The 14,267-nt window shown below is 43.8% G+C and overlaps 1 protein-coding gene across 6 annotated transcripts in view; it reads left to right on the plus strand.

Moving 5' to 3' along the window:
* Positions 1-14,267, plus strand: part of abcc1 (ATP binding cassette subfamily C member 1 (ABCC1 blood group)) — a 253,278-nt gene that overhangs the window by 116,548 nt on the left and 122,463 nt on the right. For 4 of the 6 annotated variants that reach the window (XR_009928666.1, XM_062452715.1, XM_062452737.1 and 1 more), the window contains 11 exons: positions 64-118; positions 541-664; positions 1,921-2,128; positions 2,315-2,625; positions 3,443-3,642; positions 3,813-3,939; positions 4,608-4,709; positions 4,854-5,000; positions 5,258-5,416; positions 6,883-7,049; positions 7,145-7,339. Coding sequence is in view for 5 of the 6 variants with exons in the window: in XM_062452715.1 (XP_062308699.1) it covers positions 64-118; positions 541-664; positions 1,921-2,128; positions 2,315-2,625; positions 3,443-3,642; positions 3,813-3,939; positions 4,608-4,709; positions 4,854-5,000; positions 5,258-5,416; positions 6,883-7,049; positions 7,145-7,339 (1,795 nt within the window). In the remaining variant the exon portion in view is untranslated. Of the gene's footprint in view, positions 1-63; positions 119-540; positions 665-1,920; positions 2,129-2,314; positions 2,626-3,442; positions 3,643-3,812; positions 3,940-4,607; positions 4,710-4,853; positions 5,047-5,257; positions 5,417-6,882; positions 7,050-7,144; positions 7,340-14,267 lie in introns of those variants that run through there. The other 2 variants (XM_062452728.1, XM_062452753.1) reach the window with 2 other exon arrangements.

Here is a 14,267-nt window from a genome sequence, read left to right on the forward strand (position 1 = left end):
TGTACGTGCATATTTGAGAGATTCCAGACTAATGTGTGTCTCTTTTTTGGACGAGGGGCATAGTAGACAATGCACCAAAGAAAACTATGGAGAACGGTGTTCCTGCTACTACTATTGGGTGAGTAAATTCAATACATTTGAGAGAACATTCCCCATTGTCTTTTTACTTTTAAAACTCTCAATGTGGGTTGTAATACACTGCAAATTCAATCCATCAAAAATCTACTTTTGTAATTGAACTGTTCTGTGGTAGGACCACCAGCCTCAGTGCCACCAGGTGGGCACCTTCATGTATCACACCCTGACATAATGTGGAATGGAAAGTTTCGATTTTTAAGCTTTCTTTACTCTCAGCTTCAACAACACTTTCAGAAACACCTAGTGCAGTATAAAGACATTTTAAACCCAACTCAACAGTGAGAACTGCTGTCCCACTGGTTGATTTCTTTTAACAAAAATACCATAATGGCAAAAAAGGCAGTCAACATTATAGCATGTCTCTAAACCAGTCCTGGACATGTTTCTATGCTCCTTGTCCAGTCAGAACAGCTCAACCATCAGTAAAACCACCCACAAGGCCGAGGGAGAAGAGGTACTAGGGAAGAAGGCCAAGAATGCCGAGGTCGGTAAACTGACTGAGGCTGATAAGGCCAACACGGGACGGGTAAGTTGTTTAGAGCCTGTGTATGTGTGTGAACTACAATAATCTATATAGTGATTTAATTTCCTACCGGTAACAAGATGCTTGTTGATAATCTACTGTTTCATGTTTGTGCACTGAAAAGCCTGAACATTATGACCACTCACAGGTGACACAAATAACACCGATCATCCGCAAACAAGGTCACATGTCAAGGTCTAGGTAGATTAGATTAGAAATTAACAATCATTTCTCATAGTCAACACGTTGGATGCAGGAGAAATGGGCTGGAATAAAGACTTTATGTAACTTTGACAAGGGTCAAACGATTGGGTCAGGGCATCTCTGACATAGCAAGGCCTGTGGGGTGCTCCCAGTCAGCAGTGGTGAGTACCTATTAATGGTGGTCCGAGGAGGGACAAACCACAAACCGGCGACAGGGTGTTGGGAGGCTGAGGCTCATCGATGCACAAGGGCTACAAAAGCTTTCCCGTTTGGTCTGAACGGACAGTCTCCTGCGGCACAAGTCTAAATATTTTTACAATGGTCACGGGAGGAATGTGTCACAGCACACAGTGCATCGCACCCTGCTGTGTATGGTGCTGCGCAGCCGCAGACTGGTCAGAGTGCCCATGATGACCCCTGTCCACCATCGAAAGCACCTACAATGGCCACACGCGCTGGAACTGACCCTTGGAGCAGTGGAAGATGGCACCAGGATGCACTGTGGGAAGATGACATTCCGGTGGTGGGAATGGGATGCTCTGGGCAATGTTCTGCTGGGAAACCCTGGGTCTGGCCTTTCATGTGGACTTCAATTTGACATGTGCCAACTAGCTAAACATCGTTTAGGCCAGGTACACTCCTTCATGCCAGTGATATTCCGGAATGGCAGTAGCCTCTTTCAGTAGGATAATGCACCATCCCAAACTGCACATAATATTCCAGAATGGTTTGAGGAACACAAAGTGTTAGATGTTGTTCTGTTCTTCAAATTCCCAGATCTCAATTCGATTGAGCATCTGTGAGGTGTGCTGGACCGAAAAGTCTGATGCACGGCGGCTCCACCTAGCCACTTACGGGACTTAAAGGGTCTGATGCTAATGTTTTCGTGCCAGATACCACAAGACGCCTTCATGGGTCTTGTAGAGTCCATGCGTCGGCAGGTCGGGATTGTTTTGGCGGATTGTTTTGACGAACAGAATATTAGGCAAGTGGTCATAATGTTTTGTCTCATCGGTGTGTATGTTAACTGTGTTATTTTATGTGTGTGTGTCCAGGTGAAGCTGTCTGTGTTCTGGGAGTACATGAAGGCCATCGGTGTGCTGCTCTCTTGCATCAGCATTGTGCTATTCTTCAGCCACCACATGGCCTCGCTCTTCTCCAACTACTGGCTTAGCCTATGGACTGATGACCCCGTTGTCAATGGAACACAGCCCAACCGACAGATGAGGCTAGGGGTGTATGGAGCCCTGGGTGTCTCTCAAGGTGCGTGTGTCATTGATTTGTAACTAACAATATAAGAATAGGTGAGCAATAGGAGTGTACACAGTATACTTTGCTTTACAATTCATGCATTACCACTCAACATGGGATCCCTCTGGGTGTGTATATGTTTGTTTGCCTCACCCAACACTAACCCCACCCCCCCCACCACCCCCCGGTCTTTTGCAGGGGTTGCCGTGTTCTGTTACTCCATCTCGGTGTCCATCGGAGGCATCCTGGCGTCACGCTACCTCCACCAGAACATGCTATACAATGTACTCCGCTCACCCATGGCCTTCTTCGAGCGCACACCCAGCGGCAACCTGGTCAACCGCTTCGCCAAGGAGACGGACACCATTGACGCGGTTATCCCCAGCATCATCAAGATGTTCATGGGCTCCATGTTCAATGTGATGGGCTCCTGCGTGGTCATTCTCATTGCGACACCGCTCGTGGCCATCATCATCCCCCCGCTGGGACTGCTGTATTTCTTTGTGCAGGTGGGTTGGTGGGAGTGTTGGTTGGATGTGAGGGTGCGTTGGTTGATTACAGTGTGGGGGGGTGGATTGGCTAGTGTGTGGATTTGTTTACCCTGCGAAACACGCCCATACAAGACCCCATCTTGCCGAGCTACAAGTTAACCATTGGCCCCAACCATAGTGGTTCGGCCAGTTAGCATCCTATGAGGAGCGACTGGCAGCTCCGGGCATGGTTGAACCTAGCCCATGATTGGATGAACCATCTGTCTTATCACCTGCAATGTTTTTTTAAGTGCCTGCACTTTTCCAAACTGTTTCTAAGGATGTGTAACAAACCATCTGGCGAGTCAGGTTAGCGTTCATTAGGGTGGAATTCTGTGGATATACTGTTTTGGGGGGATTGTTTGGTACCTAGTTAGTGAGTTGAATAAAAATATAATGACTTGAATCAAATGTAAACATTCACACAAGGGTCATAATATGTATCTTATGTAAGAATACAAAAAGGTGATGATCCTTGAAATAAATGTTTTTATGTAAAATGGTATCTAGTCAGACCTTGTATTTGCATGTTAGCCAACAACTGAAGTTGGAATGTTGAACTGGAATTTTCCCTCTGGTTTCCTGAGTCGGGAATACACTCACATAATTCATAGTCCAGTTCTTTCAGACAGCACTGAATCCAGTGTAATTTGTGAGTGAGATGATACAACAGAATGTAAGACCAAGTGAGATTGAACTTGTTCTTCTGGTTCGATTTAGCTGGAGTCTTGATGCTACATGTATGAATGATACTGTGCAGTACTGAGAAATGGTCTCCTTTCTCCTCCATGTTCAGAGGTTCTACGTGGCATCATCCCGCCAACTGAAACGACTGGAATCAGTGAGCCGTTCGCCGGTCTACACCCACTTTAACGAGACCCTGCTAGGAACCAGCGTCATCCGGGCCTTTGGTGAGCAGGAGCGCTTCATCCGCGAAAGTGACGAACGCGTTGACCATAACCAGAAGGCGTACTACCCCAGCATCGTGGCTAACCGGTGAGCAGTCGTGTTGGAGGGTCCAAAGCCGTCCTTATTATGCTGTGGGTTATTCTTTGGATTAGGGGGGACGAGGATCTTTGAGTCCTGTTCAGATTTTGTTTTCCTGATACAAATTCTTTGTAGCTAGGCAATATTAAGTGTGTGTGTATGTGTGTGCGCGAGTGTAGTTGGCTGGCAGTGCGTCTTGAGTTCGTAGGAAACTGCATTGTGACCTTCGCAGCCCTCTTCGCCGTCATGGCTCGGGAGAGCCTTAGCCCAGGAATCATGGGATTGTCCATATCTTATGCACTGCAGGTTAGCTCCCCTGAACCCCTTACCAGCATAGGGGTTTGAGCATAGACTGTAAAAAGAATGGATGACGCGTCTCCGCTTCCTCCCACTGTACACAAATTAAGCCAAAATATCCCGGATACGGGTGCTGCCATCTTGCGCTGGTAGCGCGATATCGACCCCTTTTTATATCGTCAAATAACGAATTCAAAACTAACTGATCTGAAAAATTAGCACTTGAACAGACATCAGCGTGATATAAAACACCTAAAATGACAGAAACCATCTTTGAAAAAAGTTATTAGACGTGCATTTAGATTTTTTTGTATGGCTTATGTCCCATCAGCTAACATGGAAGGGGCAGGATTTATGACCTATACTGCAGCCAGCCACCAGGGGCGATTGAGTACTGTCCATTCTTTTTACAGTCTATGGGTTTGAGTTTAAACTAAAACACAGACCTTTTGTGATCAAAGTATGTTACGTCTCGTTACATGTCTAGTGTGTTTTAAAATGCTAACTATCAACAAGAATGGTTTGTTTTTATCTATGTCTCTATGATAAAATCATTTTGAAGTTACTTACTTCAAAGCCTTTGAGGTTGACAAAACTAAGCTTGATTATGTTGAGAATCCATAACCAGACAGTATATCAGTTTTGTGGCTTTGCTAATGGACCTCCTGTCTGTGTAGCTGACTGCCTCTCTAACTTGGCTGGTGAGGATGTCCTCAGACCTGGAGACCAACATTGTTGCTGTGGAGAAAGTGCAAGAATACAGCGACACAGAGAAAGAGGTACGAGGGGCTAAACAGTTATTTGGCAGAATAGCTGAAGAATAATGTCCTCAGAATGTGGAGAGAAGACCCAAAAGTTAGATCATTTTGCTACTTTGAACACCATGTGATAATGTATTCTGGTATGTATGTTTTTTCTCTCAGGCTGAATGGAAGAACGAACAGTCAACCCTGCCTCCAGGCTGGCCTACGGCAGGACACATCCAGATCAGGGACTTTGGCCTGAGATACAGGGAGGATCAGGAGCTGGCCATCCGCAACATCACTGTCACCATCCACGGAGGAGAGAAGGTGTGGTTGTTGTGTGTTGGTGTTGGAGCCGGGTGTGTCTAAATTTGTAAGTGCATCTGTCTCTCTGTATGGTCTGTCGGGGTTATATGGCCTTTGGAGTCTTGGCGGTTCACCAACCAGAGATGTGTTTACAACACATAGTATAGGTATATATGCTAGTTAGCACCTGGAAAATTACAATTGTATTTCTTCGGATCAGACGGGGAGTTTGAATCCCCATTCATTCATAATGGAAGTGTGACTGGATGTCCACCCAGGTTGGCATAGTCGGGCGGACGGGAGCCGGCAAGTCCTCTCTGACCCTGGGTCTCTTCCGCATCATCGAAGCCTCCCAGGGAGAGATCTACATTGACGGGGTCAACATCGCTCAGCTGGGCCTGCATGAGCTGAGATCCAGGATCACCATCATACCACAGGTATGAACTCTCACGCACTCCATTTCTTCAAATGCTCTTTTCAAGGGGTTTTGGGGTCAGGGTCAGAATTACATTAAGGATTAAGGTTAAGGTAGGAGTTAGTGGTCGGAGAGAACACAATTTTGAATGAGTGTGAATGGTCTAGGCCCACTAGGATAGTAAAACCAAATCTGTGTGTGGAGAAGGTGTGTACCTTTCTTCTCCATGCACTTTTGTTACAACCCCCTCTCTGTGGTCTTAAAAATAGGGCAAGAGATGGGCCTAACGAAAGTCTACCGTGTACAGTGACTTGCTTTAAATACAACAATATGTGATGACAATATTTTAAATACAAATAGGGTGATTATAAATGACACATGGGAACAAGGGAACAATGAATGGTGCCAAAGAACAGTAAGTAATATGAGTGTCCTAGCTGCTGTACCTAACCAAAAACATCCCTATACTAAACATATTGGGTGGCACCCGTTCCATATCTAAAGTATATAACAGGTTTTGCTACGGGATTGGATGCATGTATGACCCATGGGCAGCTTACCTATGCTTACCTCCGTGCAAACGTCCAAAAACATCAGAAAACATTAACGTATTTTTCGGAAATAAAGCTGCGGTTTATACCCCGATTTTACATTTTTCTTGTGGTGGTGAGGCTTATATTTCGAAGTGGCTTATAGATATAAATGTACTAATGAGAAAGCTAACAAGTAACACTAGCATGCTAGTAGCATTGCTACGAGTATTATGCTAGCTAACTTAGTCCGGAAGCTAACTAAAGCTAGCTAGATACCGTTTCGTAAAAATAAGTTATGCTTATTATTGCGGCTTATTTTCGGTATTATATACGGTATACCGGGTATATATACGGTATACCTGGTATAGGTATGAACAGAAGAAAAGTGGAAAGAGTGATGCTTTCACACAGAACACAAAAACACAACTACCTCAAAGCCGACAAATTAGACAAAGGGCTCAGTCGACACTGACAGAAAACACAGAATTGATCAGTTCTCAAACTGAAAACTGGAGCGGTTTATATATGACGGATGACCAGCCGATTTGACTGGGGCAGTTGCGCTAGTGAAATGGAATTGAGTGGATCATCCGATCACAGACGGACACCTAAATGTGGGAACAATAGTGGGAGGGAGAAACAGAAGAGACAAATTCACAACACAACTGTACGGACAAGAGCAATGTTAACATGTGGCTATAACAGCCGCTATAGAATCCTCCATCGTGTCCTCTATAATTTCACTCGCTATTGCGTTGTTCACAAATGTGTACATGCAAATGTTGGGTCACACAGACACACCATTCAGACTTCTTCCCCCATGTATCCCATAACTTTCCCCCTTAATCACCACCATTCCACAGATAAAACACACTCAAACACACAGAATCCATAAACCACACATTATTGTATATGTACCTGGCTCTTTTTTTCTGAATTTATCACTGTCCCTTAGGACCCAGTTCTGTTTTCTGGGTCTCTGAGGATGAATCTGGACCCCTTCGACTGCTACTCGGATGAGGAGGTGTGGAAATCCTTGGAGCTGTCTCACCTCAAGAGCTTTGTGTCAGGCCTGCCAGACAAGCTTAACCACGAGTGCTCCGAGGGAGGAGAGAATCTCAGGTACATAGAGAAGCATACTTAGAACCCACAAAAGACTTCCTAGCTATACATACCTCAAGCATATCAGTCTTACTCTTTCTCCCTCCTGCATTCAGTCTGGGTCAGTGCCAGCTGGTGTGTCTGGCCCGAGCACTCCTGAGGAAGACCAAAATCCTGGTTCTGGACGAGGCCACAGCTGCTGTTGACTTGGAGACGGACAACTTGATCCAGTCCACCATCCGCACCCAGTTTGAGGACTGCACTGTCTTGACCATCGCTCACAGACTCAACACCATCATGGACTACACCAGGTATCTCAGTGTTTCCTCTAGGATTTTTTTTAGCAGTGGGGGCAGGTCTGTGTCGTCGTCGTCGTCGTCCCCCGTCCGTCCCCCCCACGCCGAAACAAAGTCTGAACCTGAAGGATTGAAATTCTTTGTGTCTATTCCAATATGTAATGATAGTATTCAATGACACAAATCTGTGTTCTAGAAAGAGTGGTCTGGAGTCGCAGAGGTCCGATCATATCAGCTTTAATGCAGCAGTTGGAAATCAACAAGTACAGAGCTCTGGGGTTGTCTAAGTTTCCCTACCCGCAACAGAGTTTGGGCTGGTTCACGAAGTCCAACTGGCTATCTTTCCCTGCCCCAGCATATGATATACAATGCAATTGAAACACAAGTATCAAAAAAGGGTTGAGCTTGTTTTCTCGTGCATCAGGGAGTTGTTCTTGCCTACGCGTCCCACCTGCTCGGGTGCCGTCTCCACCCAGTTTCAAGGTTGTTTCTGAAAATGAAGAGATAGAGACACAAATAACAGCCTGCTTCCCACACCCTGTGTGAGACACCATGTTTAAGCCTGAGCACACTTCTCGGATCATAAGACAGAACTTTAATAAGTACAATGCATAACTTTACTAAGCACAATATATTCTTTAAACCCTAACCCTATATTTCGGAGCAGGTTAATGTAATAGTCTAATAGTTAATGTAATATTGGACATATTTTCGTCCTATTTCCCCTAAAGCAATAAGGTTATGCTACTTAAAGAGACCTTCCACTCATAAAGTATGTTCTAAGTGGCATAAATGCTGCCAATTAATAAACGTAACAACTTAATGTAAATGGTCAGTAGCCTATAGACCAATTATTTGTTTGTAAACATTAGGGATGCGCGCGCAGTATCGTGGCAGAAAACCGGGAAAATATAGTCTTTATAACGGCTCGAGAATTACACGGATTATACAAATAGTTTGATTTAAAAAGACCAAAAAGGTAGAGGAGGACAGCCTTTAAGAGAGAAAGCGATTCCCCATTAATCTGTCACATCAGAATTTTGATTTGGGGCACGAATGTCTTGAAATTTGAGTGAGAATGTCGCCCGGTAGACCGCATAGTATTAGGCGGCAGCCATGTCTTCACTTCATGTCACAAAGTTCATAATTTTACAGTTTTACAGTCAAATCTGCACACAAAAAGTCGAGCAGGGAAGCTTTCAAGAGATATGGGAAATCTGCTTTTTGCACCTAAAATAGAAACGTGAGCAAAGGCAGCAATCGCTATCAAATCAACAGACGTGCAATTTACTGTAGCTAGCAGGGGAAGAATACAAACAACGAAAATCACCAGTTAACTTTAATTTAAATTAGTAAGAACTATAGACTAATACAATAACAGGCTTAAATGAACTGACAACATAAGTTATACGATTGACGCTACAGTTCTCAAGGACGCACACACGCAATCTCAACTGCGGTGTGAAGCGTGTGTCCATGCTATTCTCCGACATGCACTCTAACAATCACTGCTGATACATGGCCTAAAATTTTGTACAGCCGTATTTCTGATACCGTGGCGGCAGAAATTTACCCATGGCGGGCCTCCACGGCAAAATCAACATAGAGGAAACACTGTATCTAGTATCTAACCCTTGCACCCACCTCCTAGTAACTGGCAGAAATGCCATTGACCATGACAGACCACTTTTGTAACACCATGCTGGACTACTCCAGGTAACTCGTGCACAAGCAACATAATGTATCACACAAGTGAGATGTCAACAAAAATACTTGATGTCACGGTACCAACATTTCAGTAGTCAGTACCAATACCAGTGAAATTTCACGGTACTCAATACCATTTTTGATACCAAAGCAAAAAACTAAAAGAGGTTACTGAACAACTCTCATTTGTTGACAGTAACAGTCACCTACAATATCTAAGGCTGTAGCCTACTTATGACAACAACAGAACATTAATACAATCACAATGCATGTAGGCCTAAAGGCAAACAATGTATGTGGACTGAGTGTAGACATTAAGCGAACTCAGCAGATGACTTAGAGATCATTTGTAGAGCTCAAAAAGATACATCTTGACTTGAACATCATTTATAAGAAGTAGAAAGAGTGGATTCAACACGCTTCATGTGGCTCTTAAAATTTTGGTTGCGCAATGCAATGAGGGGGCCAAGCAGAACAGGGTTCCGAGTACACGTAGCAAGTTCGGTGTGAATCCATCACAGATTTGCTGAGATACGAAACAACTTCCTGTTTGGCGACACTGCTGCCGATTTTGATTGGCTGTACCGGACAAACGGTTTCGAAAATCTAAACGTGTGAAAACATTTGTGAGAGTTGGTCTGAAGATGACCCGTGCCAAATCTTTGCTTATTGTAGCGCCCCCTAGAGGTCAAATGACACAACCCTTTTTTAATGTCTTTGGAACAGGGTCCTGAGTCCATATACCAAGTTTGGTGTGAATGCAGCAAAGATTTGCTGAGATATGACCTCACTTCCTGTTTTGGCGGATTCGTCGCCAACTTTGATTGATTGGCTGTACCGGACAAACGGTTTCGAAAATCAAAAGACCATGTGATAACTTTTGTGAGACTTGGTCTGGAGATCATCTCTGGCAATTTTGATGAAGATAAACTTGTAGGAGAAACGAAAACACGTTTTCCCTTCAACTTCAAAATGGTAGAAAATCTATATAACTGGTTCTGATGTCATATAGTGTGTTGAAGTCGTCTTGATCCACGGAATCCAACGATACCTCATTTTTGAAAATCGGCCATACGGTTTAAAAGTTACATGTGTAAACGCACCTTCAACTTTGACCCGTTGGTGGCGCTAAAGTTCTCCAATGGGAGACATGACACTTGGTGAAAATGATGAGGGGACTATCCCAAAGTGTGGCAAATGTCACAACGTTTCACCATACGGTTCTAAGGGCTGCCATAGACACCAATGCGTGAAAGTTTACACATAATAATAATAAATATAGCTGCAAGCAGCAATGGTGGATTCCTCCAAAACATTGCGAACCATTGAAAAATGTATATTCTTCACAAATTGTCACTGTATAGAAAAATTCATGCTACAGACTTACAAATGGGATACCAAATCTGAAATGCAATACCATCAAGTTCCACAAGGGCCTTTGCTTCAAGCTAAGGTGTGAAGGGAGGAGGCTTGGTCAGCCCACCCATTCCAAAAAGCCTTGCATCTTTGTGCGTCAGAGTGTGGCCTGTAGCAACACCTATGAGTACTGAGGCCTGTTCCATAAAGCGAGTTAACCGCATAAGCCAGACTTATGTCAGTTAGTCGGACTAATTTTGAGTTCATTCGGTTCCATAAAGCTATCTCAACGTAGTTCGAACTCAGTTACTATGGTAACTTATGCTTCGAAACTAGTCTGGTCCGGGTCAGGCTAATTGTCAGGCTTAGACCGTGTTCTTGCTTAACCAGACGTTCCTGTAACAATGACCCAACGGGAAAACGATGATTTACCACGGACATTCTCATTTTCTTATTCTCATCAGTTCAATATGTAGGCTACATTTATAGAAATTCAACTTAAATAATAAATAGCCTACAACAGGGGTTTTCAAAGTGTGAGGCGCGCCTCCCCTGGGGGGCGCCAGAGAGTTTCAGGGGAGGCGCGCCAAAGCGTTTCAGGGGAGGCGGCAAATATATATTTTTAAATTATAAAAAAAATAAAAAATATATGCTTTCTGGAAAATAATCATTTGGTAGATGTATGGAATAGAATACACAAATATATATACATATTTTAATGTCATTTAATCTCTCTCAGTCCTGACAGCTTGTGAAGTATACTTGACACGAAACATTTTTAGCTAGCAGTGAGAGCAACTTTGCCGATATAAAATGTCTGAACCCAGTAGAAAGCGCAGAAAATATGATGAGGAATATTTAAAGTTGGGATTTTCTCGGATAGGGCCAGCCGATGTTCAAAAGCCACAATGTGTGGTCTGCAAAGAGGGTCTGGCTAATGATAGCATGAGACCCTGCAAACTCCGCAGGCATCTGGAAACCAAGCACAAACGTTTGGTGTTAAAGCCGCTGGAGTTTTTTCTACTAAGTTAAAGGAACTTAACAAGCAGAAGAAGACAGTCGAAACATTCAGCACTACCAATAGCAAGGCAACTGAGGCATCATATCTCGTTGCATTACGTATTGCAAAGGCGGGTAAGCCCCACAGCATCGGCGAAACCTTACTCCTACCTGCTGCAAAGGATATGTGCTCGGTGATGATGAGAGAAGCTGCTGCGGCCAAGTTGAATGTCATCCCCTTGTCTGACAACACTGTCCAGCGCCGTATCTCTGACATGGCATTGTATGTGAAGGAGCAGGTGCTGGACGGTATTCGTGAGAGTCCTTACTTCTCCATTCAAATTGATGAGTCCACCGATGTTGCTAACTGCGCACAGTTGATGACTTACGTGCGCTACATCAGAGAGCTCAATGTCCAGGAGGAGTTTCTGTTTTGTCATTCTCTGACAGCTCACACCACGGCAGAAGAATTATTCAAGGCCTTGAATGATTTCATCGAGAATAACACCATTGATTGGAAGCGGTGCTGTGGCATATGCAGCGACGGGGCAAGGGCAATGACAGGTCGCCACAGTTGTCTGGTGAAACGAGTGCAAGATGTTGCTCCCGCTGCTGTTTGGAGTCACTGCATCATTCATCGACAGGCATTGGCGGCCAAGAAGATGCCCGAGGAGCTGCGTGCGGTCCTGGGTGAGGCAGTAAAAATAGTCAACCTGATCAAATCCCGCGCCCTGAATGCGCGTCTGTTTTCCATGCTCTGCGATGAGATGGGCGCTGGTTGTCCTGGGGCAAGGTCCTCACCCGCCTGTGTGACTTGCGTGACGAAGTCTTCCTATTTCTCACCGAAATCAACTCTCCGTTGGTGAAACACATGGAGGACATGAGCTGGGTGGCAAGGTTGGCCTATTTGTCGGATATCTTTGAAAAGATAAATGTGCTCAACACTTCTCTGCAGGGAAAGGAGTGTCATGTCTTTTTGGTAAATGATAAAGTCACTGCATTCAGGAAAAAGTACGTTTTGGAGAAGGCAGGACTGGCTGTTGCCTCTGTGCAGCAGGTTGCCACTGTGCATTTGAAGGGGTTTGCGCGAGCAGTTTCGGGATTATTTTGGAGAGGACACCAAGGCAAATAAATGGGTTAGAAATCCATTCATCTTCCCAGCAGAGCTCCGTGATGGATTAAGCATCCAAGAGGAGGAAGCCCTACTTGACCTGAGCTCTAACATGGAGTTGCAACAGAAGATCCGTGAAGTGTCGCTTGCACACTTTTGGCTGTCTGTGGAAACAGAGTTCCCGTCACTCTCCATAAGGGCTATGCAAGTACTTATCCCATTCACGTCCACTTACTTGTGTGAGTGCAGGTTTTCTGCCTTGACCCTGATCAAAACCAAGTACCGGTCGAGGCTGCAGGTTGAGGGCGACATGCGCGTGTTCCTGTCATCACTACAGCCCCGCATCCACCGGCTGTGTGCAGCGAAGACGCAGACTCACTGCTCCCATTAGCCTAGGTAGAGAGAGCCAGCCACCCTCTGTTTTGTAAAGTGATAGATATGAGATACATTTTCTTTTTGTTAGTTTAGAAACATGCACAAATAGCATTGACGTGTAATTAATCATCAATCATATTAGCCTATTGATTTTTATTAAAATGAGAGATCGTATAAAGAGAGTCTGAGCGTAAGAGAGTAGTGTCTGCTAAATGACTAAATGTATGCTAAATGTATTAGGACTTGTGTTCAAAATAAACCTTTTCAAACCCTTTGCAACTATTTATTTTTAACAGTGTTCTTTCTATTATTAATGAAATTAATATCCATATCTAATCACGATAGTTTGGTTGCTATACTATAGTTACCTTGGCCACGTGCTCTTCCTTGTAGCCTATATCTCACAATTTGACCCTGCATTAATTTAGAAATACGAATAAAAAGGATCAGTATAGAAAGAGACAAAATATTCAAACAGGGAATCTTATACCGAAAAAAATTATAAACATTTAAAACTGAAAGCATGCAGCCAAGGTGCTCTCCACCTTTATTTCTTAGGGGCTATTTATAAACTATTTGATAAATCTTGTATAAAAGCATAATATAATGTAAAGTAACAGCTAGCTGGCGTCAGTTACTTGTAAAATGCATAGATAATGTTTAAGAGTAAAATCTCAATTTAGCTTGCACCTAAGTTATTACATATTTGAGTTTGCTAACATTAGCAATAACGTCAGCTAGTTCGAAGTGTAGCCTATGCATAGGCTAAGCATTACATTAGCAGCACATTTCCCGTATTTAAGAATGATTAAACATGGACTTACCTGCAAGTGATGCATGGGCATCATCTCGCAGTTTATTTTTTCTTTTCTCTGCTCCTGACTCCTGCTGTTTTTTCGAGGCCATTTCCCAAAAAAGTTGACTTTTTGCCTACTGTCAAACCTCGTCAGGCGCAATCCAACAGACCACTGATGACCACTGGAAGAGCACCCACGGGGAGCGTGTCGGAAGTTGAGTGTTTTTGTTTTTTTGGGGGGGGCACCATCGTTACTTTCTTGAGCAATTAAATATATCTCTTGTTCTTGCTGTTTTGCGATATACATGCCTAAAAAGAGCATAATACCTGTACCGGTACAGGTATTATAGAGCTGTACCGGACAAACAGTTTCGAAAATCAAAAATCATTTTGACAGTTTGTGTGAGGATTGCATTGACTATATACAGCTTGACTACAGGTAGCTAGCGACTGTGGTGTACCTGGCTTCCTTTGCCGTGGCTTACAGTCTCGCTAAACAGAGAATCAGAGACATGACAAGCTTGTATTGGTGAATATTTGATATTCACCAAAAACGTTTTATTCATTCCGTTAAAATTCAGTTCTATTTTGACATGTCA

The sequence above is a fragment of the Osmerus eperlanus genome, chromosome 2 (genome assembly GCF_963692335.1).
Source record: "Osmerus eperlanus chromosome 2, fOsmEpe2.1, whole genome shotgun sequence".
Lineage (NCBI taxonomy): Eukaryota > Metazoa > Chordata > Actinopteri > Osmeriformes > Osmeridae > Osmerus > Osmerus eperlanus.